Source organism: Eucyclogobius newberryi, unplaced genomic scaffold (genome assembly GCF_026437365.1).
Source record: "Eucyclogobius newberryi isolate DKJ021-1_F unplaced genomic scaffold, fEucNew1.0.hap1 SCAF_5, whole genome shotgun sequence".
Classification (NCBI taxonomy): Eukaryota; Metazoa; Chordata; class Actinopteri; order Gobiiformes; family Gobiidae; genus Eucyclogobius; species Eucyclogobius newberryi.
Genome location: NW_027316167.1, coordinates 12,886,868 through 12,907,359, shown reverse-complemented (window position 1 = coordinate 12,907,359; position 20,492 = coordinate 12,886,868). Strand labels below are relative to the sequence as shown.

Here is a 20,492-nt window from a genome sequence, read left to right as displayed (position 1 = left end):
TGGTCTTCTTTAAAGCATTTTGCTGTAGCATTGTATTACCAGCACCTTGTTTATCCCAAATATGTGTCGACATTTAGTAGTTTTAATATTTTGTAAGGACCATGAACTTTGAAACAAGGTGCTCTAATACTATTTATCAAAAACTTTTGCCAACAAAACAAAGAGGCATTTTGATGGACAATGACCATCAAGGTCTTTTGTTTTGCCACTTTCAAAGAAATGCATGAAGACTCAATTTAAAGGTGCACTATGTAACTTTTCTGATGGAGGGTCCGCCACCTGCTTGACTCATGGATGTTATTGCTTTGCCTGGAATGTTCCACAGTATGGCATTAAACGTTTCTATCTCGACGGAGAGATGCAAGCAAGGGACCTCCCATCACACGTTATGCATGTTACAGTGCACCTTTAGATTGAAGCTACAAAAACAAATGATTGACACGACAAAACTGAGCCCCTGGACCCTGCAGCCAGAACCAGAACTCAGGTGCAGCATCAGCGGCACAGCTACCGCAACACCCAACTCAACACTTCAGTTTGAGCAGCAGCATCCTCACAGCTGACCTCTGTCCTTTCACTAAATATAAACCCGCATTTTCCGGACTATAAGTCGCACCAGCCAAAAAATGCACAATAGAGAAGAAAAAAAACATATATAAGTTGCACTGGAGTATGAAATGCGGTTGCAAGTGTTAAAATAACAAATAATATCACATATAAGTCGCTCCGGGGTATAAGTATAAATATTTAAGTATAAATATAAGTATAAGTCGCACCCCAGCTAAAACTATGAAAAAACCTATAGTCCGGAAAATACGGTACACTGCCTGGCCAAAAAATAAGAAATAAAAGGTCACATGCTCTAATATTTGTAGGACCACCTTTAGCATTGATTACAGAGCACATTCACTGTGGCATAGTTTCAATAAGCTTCTGCAATATTTAAGTATTTATTTCCATCCAGTGTGTCATTATATTTCACAGTTGATCTTGTGTTGATGATGAGAGTGACCTCTGCACAAAGCCTGCTCCAGCTCCAAACACTCTCACTGAGGTTCAGATCTGTGGTACATTAGTCTCTGCTTCTCTTTAGATGTTTTCTCTGCTTGATGCCAATGATTTGACCCTTTTCAAACACACTGACATCATCTATGACCACGGGATTTGTCTTTCCACATGGTTGTTTCAGAAATGAGCTACTCACTGCATCAGTTTAGTTTAAATACTGTGTATCATCTGAAAGATCTTCAGCTGCAGCAGTTCTCTAGCAGGAGGAGAGGACTTGCTGTGTTTTCTTATTTGAACATAAGTGGCGACAGGCAGTGTACATTTTGTCCGCTACAATGTGTGTATTTTGAACAATTTGTCACAAAACTGTACTATTTTGGCACAGGTCCCTGGTAACGGGCAGGAACACCTCTCGCTACAGAGAAGCTCCAAGTCTTCGTCTCATCACAGCAGCCGCCGGAAAAACCGCGAGCGATCGAGAGACCGAGAGAGAGAGCAGAGCTGCGAGCGAGACCGGGACAGAGAGCGAGAACGGGACCGAGAGCGAGAACGGGAGAGAGAGCGAGAGAGGGAGAGAGAGCGAGAGAGGGAGAGAGACAGAGGCAGGGAGAGAGAGAGGGAGAGAGAGAGAGTGGAGTGGCCCTCAGAGAAACCAGTGGACTCACATTCACAGGTAACCACAGTCTACATACGTCATGTAGTGTGCAACAATGTACAGAAGGCCCCGTGTAGTACCCCACAATGTACACGTGTATCTCGTTACATGGATATCCCAAAAAGGGGTCATGAAAGTTTTCTGAATGTATGTTTTCATTATATAAAACAGCAAAATACATAGAATTTTGCATTCACAACGTCTTATATATTAAATGTCTTCTCTCTCGGCTCCACAGATTCAGCATTTCGCCAAATTTTACACTGAATACGGTTTGGGTTGGGCACTTATTTCAAACCGCCGACCTTCAGATCAGAAGACGAGCACTCTATCACTGAGCTACTGCTGCGTGGGTTCATGCAGGAACACTAATCCAATGACCTGAAAGCCACTACGGTGTACGGGAAAAATAAGATAATAAAACCCGACTGGCATTAGGTACTGCATTATTGCAGTAGTCGGAAGCTTGTTAACTCTGCAATTTATAATGCATTTATGTTGTACGATAGAGCATGTTGTTATGGCATCATTGCTGTACAACATTTCATAAGCCTTTAATTGTAAATTGAGGGTGGGTGAGGTGACAGTATCTAACACAGGACACAGACTGTTCTTCATCGCCAATGGAGTAAATACAGTATTAGTCATTTCATATGTGGTTCATTGTGGCGACTCCTGACAAAAAAGGGAGCAGCTGAAGGATAAACTCAAACGTATTAATGTATGTGCTTTTCACGCAAGATTTTCCAAAAAATGGCTGCTTTTGTAAATACACTTGAAATACAGAATAAATAGGGACAAGGCGAGACACAAGATTGGGGCCAAGAGAACGAGACACAAGATCTCATTTTTTTTGTGGCACTTCTTTTTGAAACTACAGCTTCTCAAGAGGCGTAACTCACAGCGACAATCTTGCAAGGTCTTTTGGCACGTGGTCTTTTACTCTACAAATAAATAATACACGGTCAACGATAAATCAGCCAATTGTAACTAACCGACTATAAAGAATAATCGTGACCCTATTTTGATTATTGTAAATAGTATCTGGACAATACAGACTCTAAAACTATTATAAAACAAAGCTGGTGGAATTATCTAAGTGTCCTTATTAGTCCCAAAGTACAAGAACAATAATCGCAGACTAAACGACTGCTTAAATCATCATAAGCGACAGCCTTAAAGTGGTTGTGATGCCTCATGATGTTCGGTGACACCATCTCTTCCTTTTGTCCTCTCCAGAGCCAGCCGCTGAAGTCTCTCCGTCGTCTCCTGCACCTTTCGCCCTCTTCGCCAAACCAGGGCCCGCCCCCTCCGCCTCCCCCAGACCTGCGCTTCCAGGCCCCTCTGCCCAACACCCTCCCGCCCCCGTCCAAACCCGGATACCCCGACGCACGAGCCCACGGGGACGGCAGGGCGCACCAGGGCGTAAGCAGCTCCGTCCAGTCCAAGAGCCGCAAACCCAGCTACCCTCTGCCGGGACAGATCGAGTCGAGCTGGCACGTGTCGGCGCTACAGCGGGCCGAGGGCGCGCAGTTCACCCACGAACAGCTGGGCATCAAACCGGGGCAGAACGGACCCACTTTTACCCGCGCCTCTCGCCCCAGGATGCCCAACCTCAACGACCTGAAGGAAACGGCGCTCTAAAACTATTTACGACAGTTCGGTTTACATGAAGCACTGGGGTGACCTTTTTTTTTGTCTGAAAGAGTCAGCTTGCAGTGAGATCTTTACGCCAGTGTCTTTACAGGACCAGACAGTAGAGGGCGCCCTGCTCCGTGAGGGTACAGTGGTTACACGGAGAGAGGAACAGTTCAAGACTCCACTGTGGGGCAGATCTGGTCTGAACAAAACAAACACTGTGACAGCAACACGTGATTTACCGTGACATTTCTGATCTTTACTGAGTATTATTCATTACGTAAGCGAAATTATATGAAATGCGATGAACGAAGATCCAATTTAAAGTGGTACAAACGCCCAAACTCCACCCACAGCACAAAAACACTCAAACTAGCTGCTTCGTGGGGAGTTCCCGGGGGCGGAGTCAGGGTGTGTGAGGAATAAAGTGCAAATAACGGCCCAAGATATATCGGCCAAACGATATCGGTCTGTCTTAATAAGGAACTGGACTGTTTTAGACTGTTAGACCAAAAGAAACCCTGCAAAACTAACCAGAATCACACTTATCTCGCAACAATAACAAAACTAACTGGACCTGAAGATAATGCATCTAAAGATAATGCAATTTAAGTGACAAAAAAACAAGCTGATTTTGTGTTCAGTCTCATTTTAAAGGTGCACTACATAACATTTCTGATCTAATTACATGACTTTTTGTTGCTCAAAAATATATGCATTCTTTCCTTGAGCAGTGCTGTGGTCGCCTCTCCACAGATCTGACCTGGTTGCAGGCAATAACAGAGGCAGTAAGAACCGGAAAAGTTGTTTAGTGCATCTTTAAATGTAGAAAGTAAAGAAATGAAGATGTCGTTTGTATTTATTGATCAGACTTTTGGCTCAGTTTAGTTTGTTTTGTTTTAGTTTAGTTTAGTTTAGTTTGTTTTAGTTTAGTTTAGTTTAGTTTAGTGTAAATGTGTTGTTTTGCAGACCAGTTGTGTCCCACAGTGGAGGTCTGAGCCAGAATCACCTGCGAGTTTGTTTTTCTTCTACGTTTTTGTTTCAGTGACAAACTGTCCTCGCGGCCTCTCTAGCGCCATCTCCTGCTGACTGCACTGGAACTACAAAACACAGGCTGCCAATGAACTTTTTCCAAATCTATTTGATAAGAAGAACAAAAAAAAAAAACGTTTATATACACATTATTTATTGATTATTTATTTGTTTTCAATTCAAGGATATAAGCTATAAATGACACAGTATGTAGGATAAATGGGAATAATGATTAAACAAATAATATAGAATAAACGTGTAAATGCAAGAGCTTTAGTTTCCTCTCAAATAAATAGATAGATATTTATGTGTCGATAAATACGAAATGTCTGAAGGAATATTTAACAAGTGAATGTCGTTCGGTTTGCTTTAACATGTCGTTCACAAAACGTCACTTTATAACAAGTTCCTTTGGATTCATTTTCCTCAAAAACGGGATGAATTGAACCTAGAGAACTCGGAACAGCGCCACCACATCCTTTTACTTCAGTACTGTTTACACGTTCTGCAGTGTCCAAACCGCTCTGTGCTTTACGTGTCATTTAGGTTTACAAAGGGGACGGTTTCACTAAGTTTAGTCCATCATGTTTTATTATTTATTATTTATTTATTTATTACCCATGTACTGTAGACAAGGGCATACATCTGCTGCTGTTTTGGATTATTTGCTTATTATAACAAATCACAGTAAACTCAAAAACCATACAAAAATAAACGTTTTTTTTTCTTTTTTTGTTTTGTCACAGTGTTGATCCAAAACAAAGATGATTTAATTTCAGTTTGTATCTATTTAATCGATATATAATTAATGTAAAATATATCAGGAAAGAGGCACATGCTATATTTATTTTGGGTCAACATTTGTTTATTTATTTGTATTAAAAGTGCATATTTTGCCACTAGGGGTCAGCAAAGGGACACATTGATTGCTACAAAACGCCATTATTTACTGTTTGAGATCACAATAACATAAAAAATAGTACAAATATTAGACTGTTTAACTTTGAATTTGAACATGTTATCTATGTTATCATTTTTTGTTAATACAAATTCAAGTCATTCTTAAAATGTTAACGTTTTCCTCACAAATCACTTGTATACTATGGGCACGTTAATGTTTATAATTGACATGTTTGAATGAGATCTGCTTCGTGAAACCGTCCCCAGCTTCATCGTGAGCTTCAGACTGCCATTTCATTCAGCCTTAACCGCGCCTTGTTCATGAAGCGACTGGAAAGTATCTACGAGCCTTTTAACCTACTGTAATGTCACAAAGCAGGACAGTATTTAAGCATATACCTCTTGTACTACAAGCCTGACTATAATATATAATAATAATAATATATATGTTCAAACTGTTGGTAAATGGAAAAACTAATTTATTGTTCGGTAAATCGCCAAAGAAAGAGGCTGGTCTAGGATTTAAATTTAACCAGAGAAAAGCGCCGCCAAGTACAACATTTGTCTTAATTTAGAATATATAGCGAGTTTATTTTCAAAAACCGATCACATTTTTTATTTGATACCATCTTCTACATGCATTATTAACAGTTTAGTTCAAGAATTAAATTTGTTTTAATGATTCGTATCCGCTTTTGCAAATTAACTCTTCATTTGGACACCAAGAATAGTTATTGCTGCAGTTATTACTAATAGGGATCCAGAATAAAGGAATTAAGTGCCCTATTTTTGAATGAAAAAGACAAATGTGTCTAATACTTAAGGCTATATATTGAACTGTTTGATTATAAAGCTGTTCCGTACAATTTGGATGTTCATTCTACCGACATTTTTAGCCAAAATACAATATAATACAGGTCTTGCATTGTTAATACAGTGGAATGAGAGGGATTCATATGAAGATTGTGGCCACAGAAACCACTGACCACACAGTTTGGTCCCGAATGTGTTGAGAAAAAGAGAACTGTAAAACTAAGATTGTTTACACTGAAGATTTAACATTTTCCGACTTGCGTTAACTGTTTTTTGTAAAGCCATGTTATGAATCTGTGTGTTGCGTTTGCGTCACCGTCACAATCAGGGACAACCTTGCTCTACCTTCACGAAAGCGTAAACGTGTACTGTATGTTGAGAAAAATGTCGAGAAATAGCTATTGAAATAACGTGAGATTTCTTTCATTTTCTTTTCTTCTATATCATAAAAGTATTTCAAAATGAGCCAAATAGTGTGGAATTTCTAGTGTAAGACCACGACTGACGAGACAGTTTGTGACGATTCCACAGTATTTATTTATCAATTTAAAAGTTGGAAAAAGACAGTATAATAGTTTAATTATGTTTTGAAATGACTGTATTTGTTTGTATTTTTGTACCACATTTGGTCTGCCAGACACAATAACACAGCATGTACTTCTAAACGAACGATAAGAGGTGATAAATGTAATAAAACAGTTACGGTGTGTATATATTTTTTCTAACGATAAAAGTATGATATAAAGTATGATATAAGGCTTCTGTTATTTTATTTATTTGTTAACGTATATATATATATATATATATATATATATATATATATATATATATATATATATATATATATATATATATCCCCTTAAAGTGCCCTTCAGCGTGTCCTAAAACTGTTAAAATCTAAAAAACTGATACTGGTATTATTGCCTTGCAGACCAGGGGCTTCAAACTTCAAGTCACTGTCACGTTTGTTTGCAGTCGTTTTCATGTTTCGCCATTTATTACAGGGTGTAAATAAAATAATATTGTATCTACACAGACTTTAAAATGTTAGGTTCTCGTAATAAAAGCTACCTGGACATTTTTGAACGACTCTTTTGCTTCTTGACTTCGTCGTCGATGTGAAATAAACAAATGCACACGTTTTGTTGGAGACAGGACACGTTTTTAGGATAAGACATTATAGATACACAAACACTCCTGAAGCATGATGGGAAAGGGGAAAAATACAGTACTTCTTGTTATGAAAAGAAAGGAGAAATCAAGCACATTTTCAGAATACTTTTTTGTAAATGTGATGTTTGTGTGAGTTTATATTTGCATCAGAAGTAGGACGAGTATTCACGGGAGATGAAAAACAATATTATCTTTAAAATGCTCAAAATGGCACCAAAAAACAGGAAGTGGGACCCATGAATAGGGTCAAATGCAGTTTATGGGTTCAGTAGTTCTTGTACTAGTAATAACTGTGGAGTATTTGAGAGTACTTATACCACAGAATAAATTTGCTTTGAAGAAACAATTATTTATACACACAGTATTTAGCAGTGGTGGAAGAAGTGGTCAATTTTGTCACTTCACTGTAAGCAAAAGTACAAATACACAAGCAAAAAATAAATGAAAGTAGCACATAAAACATCAACTGAAGTAAAGTACTTATTTAGTGTGGTTATTTTAATTTCAAATTGTACTGATCTTTGTTCAATAAAGGTCAATTCCAATCAATTTCTTCATTTCTCTAGTGAAGTTTATGTGTACATTTTGTTAAACACATAAATAAGTACAGAAATCCTGCTTTCAAATGTAATGAAGTTAAAGTAAAACGTATCCTGCTACAAATTATTTAGCTATTAGTACTGTACTTTTACTTTTGTCCTTTGTTACTTACCACCACTGATATTTAGAGTGAATATTCCATTTCTGTATAAAAGTTTGTGAGACTTTTTGACAGAAACATAGGGCTTTTGGGAAAAACTGGATTAAGGTAAAAGCACCAAAGCCTGAAAAAATGTATTTGTATTTTGTGAAAGAGCTCGGTTTTCTCCTCCACAGAAACGCCGTCTTTGTTTAGAAATTATTGCTTTGAATTCATTTTGTTGCAAATGACCCGCGTGTATCGGGTTTATCACTGTTCAGATCAAACAAACCCAAATGAAAGCACCGACAAATGTAAAGCAGAACCGTGTGTTTGGTGGCAGTTTGACGCACGTGTAATATTCATGAAGCGACACACACATGGACGACGAGGCTTCAGGAGCATTTGTTCATGCAGAGGAGCAGCTCCAGGCGGAGGGCGATGCGAGTGTGCCAGCCCAGGGGCAGGATGCGGATGTAGCGCGCCACGATGGGGGGACGGAGGAGGTTCTGGACCGACGAGGAGCGGTCCGAGTTCCCGTAGAAGACCTGAGGACAGACGAGAGGGAAGGGTCCAGAAGACGTCACAACACTGTGTTCTGTTTTCTCATTTTTGTCACGCTTCTATTTTGTGTTTCTCTGTTTCCCCCTGTTTTTTCTTGAGTTCCTCTACGTTCTATCTTTTATTTAGTTGGGTTTTTGTGCACTCTTTTCTTTTGCTTTTCTTTAATTTATTTTTTTCTTGTTTTCCTCTCTTTTCTTTTCTTTTCTTTTTTTTCCTCTTCTCTCTTTTTTCCTGTTTTTCTCCATTATTTAATTTTTTTCCATTGTTTTTCCTCTCCTTTCTTTGTCTTTTTCCTTGTTTTTATCTTTTTCTTTTCTCTCTCTCCTATTGTCAAACGTTCTCTCTTTTTTCCTATTTTTTTCTAATTTTTCTCTTTATCCTCTGGTTTTTCTCTTGATTTATTTATCTTTTTTTCTCTACACATCCTACACACATTTCTAATAAAACAGTTATTGTCAATATTCAGTTTTTTGTTGCATTACTTCCAGTTCAAGGCTCTGCACACTGATATAAATTACCTCAAGATTATACCAATGAGTCTAACTCTGGTCATTACTTAAGGGCGCTCAAGAATAAATATGGGAATGAAACACAATAAAACAAAAACAACAGCAGTGAAGTTAGGAAGTGCAAACGACGTGAGGTTTTATACTTGTTTTTTGTTTTTTTCTTAAGTTTTGCCAATTTCCGTAAAGGTTTTTCCCGTGTTCCTGCGTCTTTGTGATGCTTAATCTCAAATATTGCCACATGTTGATGTCCCGTACGGCCCCAGACTCACCCTGTTGTTGCCGGTCTGGTCCTTGTAGTAGATCCAGTTGAGTTTCTCGTCAGATCGGTACTGGACGCTGTATTTGGTGATCCACTCGTCGGCGTCGCACCTGCCCTGGGACAGGATCCCAGAAACCACCTTCACCTCCTTCAGGTCGATCTGCAGCCACTGGTTACTGTCCTGGTACTTGGACAGCCACGCGCAGCTGGAACACGGACATAAAAGTCATTATAAACAGCGTTAATACAGGTTTCAAGATGTCCAACAGTGACATAACAACGTGCTCAAAATGTGCTTTGCCTGGAATGTCCCACAGTACGGCATTAAAACGATCTAGTTCTATGGAGACAAGCAGGTGAGACAAGTTACAGGGCAGGTCTGTGAGGAGGCGCACGCTTGAAGATAATGTTGTTTTTAAGGGATTTTCTTGAGCAACAGAAAAAACCTGTAATTGAATAAATGCAAAAATGCCACATTATGAAACATTCCAGGGCAAAGCAATATCATGTCCACAGACACGAGCAGGTGCCGGACCCCCACACCGGAAACGTTACACAGAGCACCTGTAAAGAGGATTAATTTGATCAATTCATGTTCAAAGGTTCATCTGAGCAAATAGCAAACAAGTAAACAAATAATGTATTATCTGTATCACTTTATCTCCTCTTTCATTTCATCGTATTTGGTTTCCTGTCTCCTGTGTCTTTTGAATGAAGTATGGATGTCAAAATATCACATTTCTGCGCAACAATTGAGAGGAAACATGACAATTTCATGATTGTTCACGACAATTGACACCACAGACAGACGTTGTTCACTTCGGTTCACGTTGTCTAATTCTCCAGCTTTATGAAATCAAACGTTCTGACTGATGAAGTAAAGTTAATGTGACATAAACAGAAAGACACAAAACATTTTAGGTTTAATTCTAGTTGTAAAATCACCAAAATGATCATCTTGTTACTTCTTTTGATTATATTGTGACCTGTATAACCCCGATTGTCGCTTAAGGTCAGGATAAGCAAATTGTTAAGTGTGATTTTCTTTTCGTTGAGTGCGACTCACCCAAATCCCTGGCTGTTGAGGCGGGCCTTGTTGGGGAGCCAGGAGGAGAACCAGCCGGTGTACTGGTCCTGGTTGGAACACGAGATCTGGTCTGCGCTCACCGATCCGGCTTCAAACCCCAGCGGCTTGTGGTACGGACATTCTGCTCAGAAAAAACAGCATGTTCACACGGAAGCCGAGCGCATCGCTACATGTAAGCCTCTTTTTCATGTTTCCTCTTCCCCCTAAAGCCTCTGGTAGAGTCAATGAGGTTCAGTGAGACAGATGGTCGCGCACTCGTCCAAACAGATTAAGCTCGGGTTTTCTCGTGTCTTTATCATAAATCGGTCCTGGTTTCCACATAAAACCATCACAGAGGGTTTCATAACATCTTAATGGTCACGATTAGAGTCATATATAAAAACATGCAATATCTTTGGACCGTAATCCCCTCTGATTCGACACCACATTATTGTTCTTTTTTTATTAAATGTGATTCATGAATATTGTGCCTTTTCATGTCATTAGATCATTTCCATTTCATTGTTGTTGTTTGAGGACCAAAGATCAAGAGCAACTAATTCAGTTCTCAAAAATATTGTGCTTTATGCAAATTCAGTTTGGCCCAGTTAGCCTTTTTTAAATGAGAAAATGTTGTGTTTTCCACCAGAGCATCACGTAAAAGCAGCGTTGCCCGTTCTCTGTGGCTAAAATAAAGTATTTTATGTCTCGTCAACCCAGAAGTCAGAGCTGGAAGCAGCGCTCTAATTGGCTGCGCTTGGGTGGTCCTCCCCAGTTTCATCATCTCAAAAAGCAATTTTAAAGCTGTGAAAACGCCTGAAAATGACAATCTGTGAATATGATGTGGGTTTGTGACAGCGAGGGACGAATCACAGACAAACAGCTTCACTTGTTTGTTATTCAATGAAGACGAGCAGTTTATCCCACCAGCCCCAGTTACAGATCAGTGGAGAGGCGACACGTCACAGTAAGAATGCATGATTTTCAAGCTCTTCAGCATAACAAAACTGAAATTTAATAAATGCAGAATAGTTAAGTCTAAAAAAGGGGGGGAAATAACATCGTCATGAAGATGGTTGAAGTACTCTCCAGCACAAAAATTACAGTGCACTTTTTACCCAGTTTACCCTATTCTGGCCTTGAAACATGTTTTTGCTGTAAAATAATAAACATAACATAAGTTTGTAAAAAGGAAGCAAAAGGTGTAGACCAGAATATAAATATTCTAGCTCCTCAGGCCAGGCCATTGAAAATAACTTCTGGATGAAAGTCAAACATCTTGATTTCAAACTGAAACCTTTTCTCCCTCATCATCTTTGTAATAATTGCTTGTAATTCACGTGTGCGCTGCTCTTTTGTTTACTGTTTAAGCCTCTCACTTGGGTCAGCTCCACTAATCCAGAGTTACTCATCGTGTGTGAGTCAAGCGATAAGGATTGAGGCTACATAACTGTGTCCCAGTGGCTCTGTGTGTACGTTTGAACTACATTTGATCAGTTCAGTTATGTACCAAGTAAGCATAGTAACGATAACTGTCATTCATACAAGTAATTAAGTAAGAGTTCATAATTAAATGTCAAAAAAATATGTTTTTAGCAAACCACGGGAAACTGCTGGTTCAGTACTGGTAAATACATGTATCAGAATATGTCAGATGTACTTTTGACTGCTAAATTCAGTATTCAGTATCGTAAAATCGCCATTAGTTTAACATTAGGCAACTGCAAACTCTGATGGTGTGTGACGACTCCAATCCTGAGCTCTATGTTAGATCTGAGGAACAATTAACATTTAAAAACATAAAACACGTGGAGGTAATTACAAATATGGACTTTCACAGCAGTACAACATATTTCAGGCAGAGTTTGCGTGACTCTCAGCTTTGGTTTATGTGCCAAGGTGTGGAGTTTGCACGTTCTCCCTAAGTCTACTGTTCTACCAAGCCTGACTGTAGAGAAAGTATAAACTTAATGTAATTTCAGTGTTTCACCCATTGAAGAGAAAGTGATTGCGCCCCATATTCAAAATTGCCTCCAAAACACAAAATTCGTCCAGAAAAATGAACTTAATGCTTGTAGTTTTGTCAAAAACAACTACATTTGTTCTGTAATCAGAGCTTTTTTGTTCAGTAGAGGCAATATGTGAATATACTCTATATATTGCAGTAAATAAAATGACACAAATGTGAGTTGTTTGTTGTTTTATATCTGTATAAAACCGTGGGAAACACAGAATGAATTAGTAATACTTTGTGACACGATTTAAAACCACTGTTGATTATAAATGTGTCTTTGCTCCAGGTTTTGAGGGGCAAAGTGAGCAGAACAGAAGTCCATTGAATGTATTTTGTATTACAACATTTTCGTTTTGTAATTCTCGTGAGCAATAATTGAAATTGAATTTATATTGATTGCACAGCCCCATTCAAGATCTTGAGCCGAGGAAAAATATCACCGCAATAAAGACAAAATGTGACCTTAGTAGAGAAAACTAACTGCTCAAACTGCTCATGATAAATTGATGTTAAACTCTTTGAGGACGTGTTTGCCGTTCACGTTGTATTAATTGCCGTTTTCCCAGCGTCTTCAGTCAAAGCAGCAGCTCAGAACGGTTATTATCTGGGCTATTTCTGACGAGGATTTGAAAACCTCTTTGACAAGCCGCTCATCTTTGCGACGCCGTTTTGTCTGATCAATGACGGCTTTCTTTTACCTCCAATGTCCAAATCCACGTGCCTTTTGAATACATGAATTGATTGTTCTGGAGGTTCTTGGAAAAGTTAATGATCTAATTATTGAGGTGGTGAAACGTTTAAAAATGACTATATTTTTAAACGCCCCCATGGAATGTCCCAAAGGCCCATAGTTGTGGTATGAAGTTGTAGTCATTACTCATATCCCTGGTTTGCACATTAAAATCCCCATCATTTTGGCTGATTATATCCTCCCCCGAGCGTTATGTCTTTTTTTGTTCCAATCTTACAGGCAAACAAACGTAAACATAATATAATGCTGAAAATGACAATGCTACTGTGCGTGTGAGAAGATGTAAATGTTGTAAATGAAGGTGGTAAACTGAGCAACTGTGAGTTTTTGTCCGCGCGCGTCTGCAGCTGTTTAACTGTGTAAATGTGTTTCTAAAATATTTGAATGTACGCCACACGTTTTTGTTGTTTTCCATTCTGTTTCATCATTATAACAATATGCATTTAAACATAACATGACATTTACTAATTGCTTTTCCTGATCCAAATGCTGTAGCATGAAATGGGGAGCGAGAGGGTAGAGACATTCGACACATGATCGAGACAAACGCAGAAGTGTTTCGATGAATAATGCACTGTAAAGCATCCAAAAAAGCACAGTATAGATAAAAAGCATTATTATTTACTATTATTCATCAATGTGTGTTTCATTTAAGAGGTTTTTTGACCCTTTTAGCCACCGAGAGGCGAAATTTTACATTTTTGTGCAATGGAGTCATAGTTTCTTTGACTTGTATTAATCCTGTGTTTAGTCCTGAGTTTTTGTGGGTAGATTTGACAGTAAAATCCTCGTCCGTGTCGTTGAACTGTGCTGCCATCTGCGTCACCTTCTGAGAAATGTCCACTGGAGCGTGTTTTGTCCTCTCTGAGCTGCCAACGCTTCACTCACACAGTTTTGCCATTTGGTTCGGTCGTCTCTCCGACAACGTGAAACTGAAAATGATCTGAGGAGGTTGTTTTTAAGCCAATTTTGTCCCGTATTGGTGGGAAATGTTGTAATGTTGTTGAACACTTTAACTAAACAAACATGAAATAAAAATGAGCCCTTTGGAGCCAGTGACTCACAATTACAATTAAGGTACAAAATTCCTTTTTATGTGAAAGCTATCATTAGTACGGTTACTGTGTATTTTCTTCATTTTCGTTTACTTATTTATTCATTTATTGATTTGAATTGATTTTGATTTTCTTGTATTGTTTTAATTTACTTGCTTTTATTCATGTTATTGCTCTGATTGTATGTATTAGCTGTATTTGATGAAAATCGCAATATGATATAATGCATTTCTGCTGAGATAAATGTTTTTTATTTGTATAAGGTCGATAAAAATGCATGAACAATTCTATATATCTTTGTAAAGTTGTAGTTGCCTTTAGGTACATTAACCTTGTCTATTTTTGTATTTTTAGAGCTCCTTTTACTTGCACTCTATGCTAAGTAAGTCTGTGCTAATTGTCTCACTAAACTAACCTGCAGAAATGGTAATAAAAGCACATTACATTACATTGTATTGGGATAATGTAAGCAGACATGTACTTTCGTCCTTCTCTTCTTGTCTCACTTTGACCTTGGGTGATAGATGGACATAATTAGTACCTGGCATACAGTCGACCCCTCGCACCATCGCGGAGCCGATGGAGGAGCCGTCGGTGGGACCTTCTCCGTCACAGTCACATTTACAGGATCTGCTGGTCCACGACTCGGCCAGGCCTTCCTACGACGACAAAGGACGACAACGGTGTGTAATCTGTCCAGCTGTTTCAAACGTTTATCTTATTGTAGGGTTTTAGTTTGTGAGTAAGAAATAAATGCATTTGTTTTTCGTTGTGGGAGTGTTTTGTACGAATTCAAATGTTTAAGCTGCCATAGAATCAGCAAAGATCGAAGATTTTTTTATCGTTTTTAGTTCAAATTGCATATCGACTTCAAAATCACCAAAATGTTTTAAACCCTTGCCACGTGCAATTGTTTAGGCAAAGTATTGTCAAAGATCGTGTCTCCATCCAATATAAACTGCCAAACCATTTTGTTATTTAGAGTTCAGAAATGTGTTTTGAATTGGTTCATATGTTTTAGTATTTCAATCTTCTCTAAAATATGAACGTTTTACTCATGAATATTGAATTTAATCTTGAGTTTAAAATAAAGTTAACTGAATATCTAGTTGCAATTGACATTATTTGTCAGATAAAATTGCAATTAGATATTTGATTTGTTTTACACTTTTTTTCTTGCAAACTCAAACAAAACCAACATATTGTTCTCCCTTACTACACACTATTCTCCATCAAAACATATTTTCAAAGAGCTATTCTCATTGTGAAATAGAGCTGCAACAATTAATTGAGTAACCTTGTCAAGAGGAAAGTTAATAATTGTTCTCTGGACTATACAGACTCTAAAACACACACAACACGACCTTGTGGCATTATTAAATCAAAATGTCAATAAAGAACAAACTAGTTCAGATTTTCATCAATAAAACACTTCTCTTGTAAATATTCTCTATCTAGAAACCTTCAGTCAACATATTTAACCATTTATTTGATTTGATAATGTATTTAAATAGTCTCAATGTACAACATAAATCATTGTTTTGACTTGTTGACGAACTGTAATATAATCGCTGACTCTTAATTATTATAATAACCGTTCAATGCAGCCCTATAAAAAAGGTAATCAAGTAAATTCAGACAGAGCTGCACATACCTCTTGAGCTTGGATGTTGACCACTGCCCAGATCGCATTCATTTTGCACAAAGAAACAAAGCGTGTTAGAAATGACAAATGATTACACAAACAATGGCTTTTGCATGTTCCAATATCAACAATGACTTAAACCTTACCATTCACTGAGAGGAGAAGGACCAGGAGGAGATGCTGGAATTGGAGAGCCATCTTGAACCAGAGCAAAACCAGTCTAGAGGAACTACAGCAACCAACCAGGGCAACCGTGATGGAGAGACTGGATTAGACTAATCCATAGGACTCTAATGGCCTTACCTAATGCTAGCCTTATCTGACAAAGCCCCTCCTACAGCTGTTCATCTACCAACCACTACCAGTCTACCACGCTTCAGCGCCAAGCTCCGCAAAGGCTGCAGGAAAGGCACAGAAGATCGTCAAGGGCAACGGCTAAAGACTCTTCTTATCACGGAATGCAATGTTGTTTATCTGGAGTCAGCGTATCTCCAGGGTTTAACAGCAGAAGATAAGATAAAGACCCTTTAATGCTACGTTAATTATCCTTTAATACACAGTATGATTTATATTATTCACAGGGTTTGCTAGTCTCAAAGCCCCTTATCATTTTGATTGTGTATGTTTGGATGTTTCTGTGTTTGTAGCATCAATACTTTATTACTACTATATCTCGTGTGTTCCTCTATCTCATTTCTTTGATATCGATATTGGCTTCAGTTTTTAAGGAAATAGTTGAGATCGAATGCTCAATCCATTGTTTGTCCGTTCTAGTGATGACCGGATCAATACCAAACATCGATATATCAATACTGGCAGAGGTCATGAAAAGTATCGATACAGCTGCAAAAATATCGATATTTAAAATGCTTTTTAAATACATTTAGTTTATATTTTTTGTAATGCATTGTTCATTTTAGATATTTACAGTTCATATTAGCGGAAGTTTAAATAAAATAATGATGGCCAAGTAAAATTGTTCATAGTCGAGGAGTTTCAATGCATTTTAGTACAAAAGTCACTGGTATCGGATTATCGGACAATCGAGTATCACGATATTTGCCAAAGTATTACTTGGTATCGAATTGAATGCAAACTCTATGGTATCTTGCAGAGCTTTGTACCACTTATAACTGGATTAGTTTAAGGTTTAAGTTATAATGTTTGATCTGATCTGAAAGAACTTAACGATGTGACGTCATGATTAAATGGTAATCCTTGAAGTCCTGCCTGTTTTTTAAATCCATACAACAGGATCATTCTGTCAATATCAGTCTCCAAACTGCTGTTTTTGACCTAATTAAAATATCTTGCTTCTGTGTGCAAATGTATACGGCAAATCTGCAACTGCTGTTTTCCAAATTATGACAAAAAACAATTTTTAAGATGCAAAATATAGGGAAAAGTGTCAAAAGTATAGTTCAAAAAATGAAATAATAATAACACTTGACTTTAAAAGTATTAACCACCACAACCATCAAATGTTACCAAACTCTTCAGTGTCAAAGTACAGTTACATGGCTAAAAACGTACTCAATTATACAAATACATGTACTGCTTAAAAAGAACACATGAAAAATACCAACCAAAGTTACTAGTTACTTTTTTTTACAAACTTTTAGAAGCATAAAAAAACAAAAAACATTGTTTAACAGTTTAAAGTTAAGAATGAAGTTGTCTTAAACCTCAACGCTCATATTCTTTGAGTTCTGGCCAAACGTCGCTGTCATGTGTTTGTACGACTGGGACCAACAATGATTATACTCAATTACAAGTACAAGTACATGTTTAAAAATCTACCTAAAGAACAACAATTACCCCAAAATGTTACTGAATTACTGTGTACTGAGTATTTGTAGTTCTATTGTTGATTCAGACTGTTTTTACATAAAAATACAAAATACAACAAAGTTAAAACACTAAAATTGCTGTTAGTTTTGATTTTAGCATTAATTTATTTTATACCTGCTGCCTTCTATTAACCTTTAATTTGATGTTTGGTTGTTTTGGATTACTTTGTGACTTGAAACCTGTAGAGCAGAGCATTAAATACAAGTTATATCTATATTAGTGACATCAAGCTGTAAATGTATTTGATGGACGTAAAATAATAGGGAAATATCCTTTCTCAGGGAGGCAGAAGACTTTTGAATTCACGCTGAACAAACCGAGTCCTTGAGGGTGAAAGCAATTCATCCTAATTAGACAAAGCTGAGGTCAATTTGCCTCCATAAAAAGCTGCGTTTTCCTTCAGTCTCAGTGCGTCTGCTTCTCCTGGTGAGTTTGTGAGGACGGCGCTGTTACTTTACAAATTACTGAAAATGAAGGCTCCAGTTCGAGACTCGTGTGGTCCACAGCTGCAGAGCAAGAAGAAGGGACAGGACTACGCTGTGTTCATGTTCAAGACTCGTAAAGAGGTTCGAGATTGATATAATCCACTGTTTTCATATGTGCAGAGATCGTCCTGGTAAATCTGTGCAAAAGAATGTTTAATATTCTGCAGGTTTAATGCTGGAAAGTGCTATTTTTACATCAGGTTTAACTTCATCAGATTCAAGATAATGACCGTGTTGGGAGATGTCATTTCTACACTAATGAACAGTAAAGTAATAAAGAAGTCTTGTGTTTTTAACAGTTCAGCAAAAAGGACAGTGACTTTTAAGACAACATTACAGGCTAAAAGTTACATTGTGTGAAGTTTTGGTCATCACATTGTTGGAACCAAAAGACTAAAAACCCTAAGATGTTTGGCCTTCCCACAAAAACTACAACAAACCTTCCAAATGTGTGCTTAACAAGACTTTGCAGATTGTACAGGAGGATTAGATATTTATTTGTATGCATCGTAAAATGTCACAAAACTGAAACTTGTGATAGTTTTCTGCAAATTTGTGTCTAAATAAGTTTTTCGATAACTTTCCCTTTTTTAAAAAACCTTGTACAAACATGATCTGCACTTTATTCCCCTAAGCCAACAAGGTAAACTCATCTAAACTTTCAGAAATTCAAGCTTTGACTTATTTATGGGAAAAAGCCTAGATTAGACTTCTGGCTAAATATCCTTTTGAGTACATCTCACATAGAGAAACCCAAATGTGTACTCAAGAGCTGCTACTTCACAATATTGCTCAAGTAGAAGTACAAAATAGTTGTACAGAAACTACTCGAGCAAATGGAAACCAAACCGTATGGATGTAACTTCTAGTTTATAATTTGCTGTTTAAATGTCTGTTTTGAAGGACAAAACATCAAATGATAAAATCTGGTATTTACAAAGGATTGTGGACAAAATAATCTGAAGTAGTGGTTTAAGAAATGTCAATGTTTGTAGCTTTACTTGCAGTGGGAATGGTTCAGTTCTTTTACACAGGTATACTTGTACTGTCGATGCATACAAAGTAGAATTTCTAGAAAATACTCACTAATACGAAGTTGCTCAAATGAACTTAACTGGGTACTACCGCTGCTCTTTGACTTTCACTGCTTTGACCTCTGACCTGTTTGTTCAGACGGCGGCAGGTGGTTCCAGGACCTCAGACTTCCTCTCGAGGCGGTCGCGGGGCGGTTTACCTCGGGCCGTCCTGCTGCGGCTCGTCAGCGCTGAGGCCTCCAGACTGTCCCGAAGCAACAGGGCCAAAGCCGTCACACTCCAGGAGCTGCAAGAGGCCATCAAACTCATCAGACGCAGGCTCAGAGCTCGACCTGCTGCGTGAAGACTGACTGTTTTTTTTAAAGGACTATTTAAAATATTTTAAACTTAAGAGGCTAATAAAGGTTTTAGTATTTGTAAAAGATTTGTCTCCTCTTTGTACCAAATAATGGGAGCTCATGTGGTACCGTCAGTGGTGGAAACTAACTAATTACATATACACCGTAATTGAGTTTTTTGGGGGGGATGATTTAATTAGATTTTAAACGTTTACATCCAGCCATGTATTTGCAATTTGTTACGTTTGAAATCATGTGTTGAGTGCAGGACATTATATTCAACCTCAAAATGCCATTAAAACTTCGTTTGCCCGTTTTGAGACTGGTTTTCAGATTTTGTACAAAACTAAAATGATGGCATATACAATCACTTTCAGTTTTACAATATTCTGTACTGGAAGAAATCTCAGTGTAAATGTCAGTACATCTGGCGCCACCTAGTGAGACCAGCGCATATTACAATTCCAACAATTCAAAACTTGTTCTATGGAAACGTGATTCCCATGTTTTATCTTGGATTCCGTGTAGCCCAGTAACTAATGGCGTTAAAAAATAAAAGTGCGTATTTGGTTAAAACTCATCCTCGACGTGGTTTCATCCCGAGGAGGCGGAGCTTCAGTGAGCGGACACGCCTCCTCCTGTAGTTGCATCCTCTGCAGCAGCAGCGATCACCTTTAGTGATAAATATGTGGTTGAATCTTCTGAGATCATCTTCACGCAACAAAGAGGCGCAAAGAGATCAACTGGAGTGAAGATACACGAGCTCCAGGTAAGAAGTGAGGATGAGCGCGCGGGTTCTACTCCAGAGCATCCGAAATACTGCAGTTTATAAGGCGAGGTGATGAACTTGAGTGTATCCAGGACTGTAAACAAGTGTTCTGTTTATGCATGACTGAAATACAAATGTTATGAAGTTCTAAACAAGCTGAACAAAAGTGTTCTTGCTTGTGCTTTTGTCGTAAGCAAAACAAATAATAAGCAAAACAAATAAACAATAAATGGCATTGTTAAAAAAAAAAAAAA

General features: G+C 37.9%; 2 protein-coding genes across 3 annotated transcripts in view; one reads left to right on the top strand and one right to left on the bottom strand.

The window, feature by feature from the left end:
- The window catches only part of LOC140381148 (cyclin-dependent kinase-like 5), a 58,170-nt gene extending 54,409 nt beyond the window's left edge, over nt 1-3,761 (top strand). For both annotated transcript variants that reach the window (XM_072465170.1, XM_072465169.1), the window contains exons 20-21: nt 1,394-1,681; nt 2,903-3,761. In XM_072465170.1, coding sequence (XP_072321271.1) covers nt 1,394-1,681; nt 2,903-3,307 — 693 coding nt within the window. In that variant the 3' untranslated portion in view covers nt 3,308-3,761. The remainder of the gene's footprint in view (nt 1-1,393; nt 1,682-2,902) is intronic.
- Nucleotides 3,762-8,113: 4,352 nt separating this feature from the next.
- On the bottom strand, nt 8,114-16,065 carry rs1a (retinoschisin 1a). Its single transcript, XM_072465514.1, has 6 exons — nt 15,908-16,065; nt 15,771-15,793; nt 14,658-14,775; nt 10,297-10,438; nt 9,241-9,436; nt 8,114-8,446 (listed from the first exon to the last, which is right to left on the bottom strand). Exons 1-6 carry the CDS (start codon nt 15,957-15,959, stop codon nt 8,294-8,296), a joined length of 684 nt encoding a protein of 227 aa, XP_072321615.1. The 5' UTR covers nt 15,960-16,065; the 3' UTR covers nt 8,114-8,293.
- Between the last annotated feature and the right edge of the window lie 4,427 nt (nt 16,066-20,492).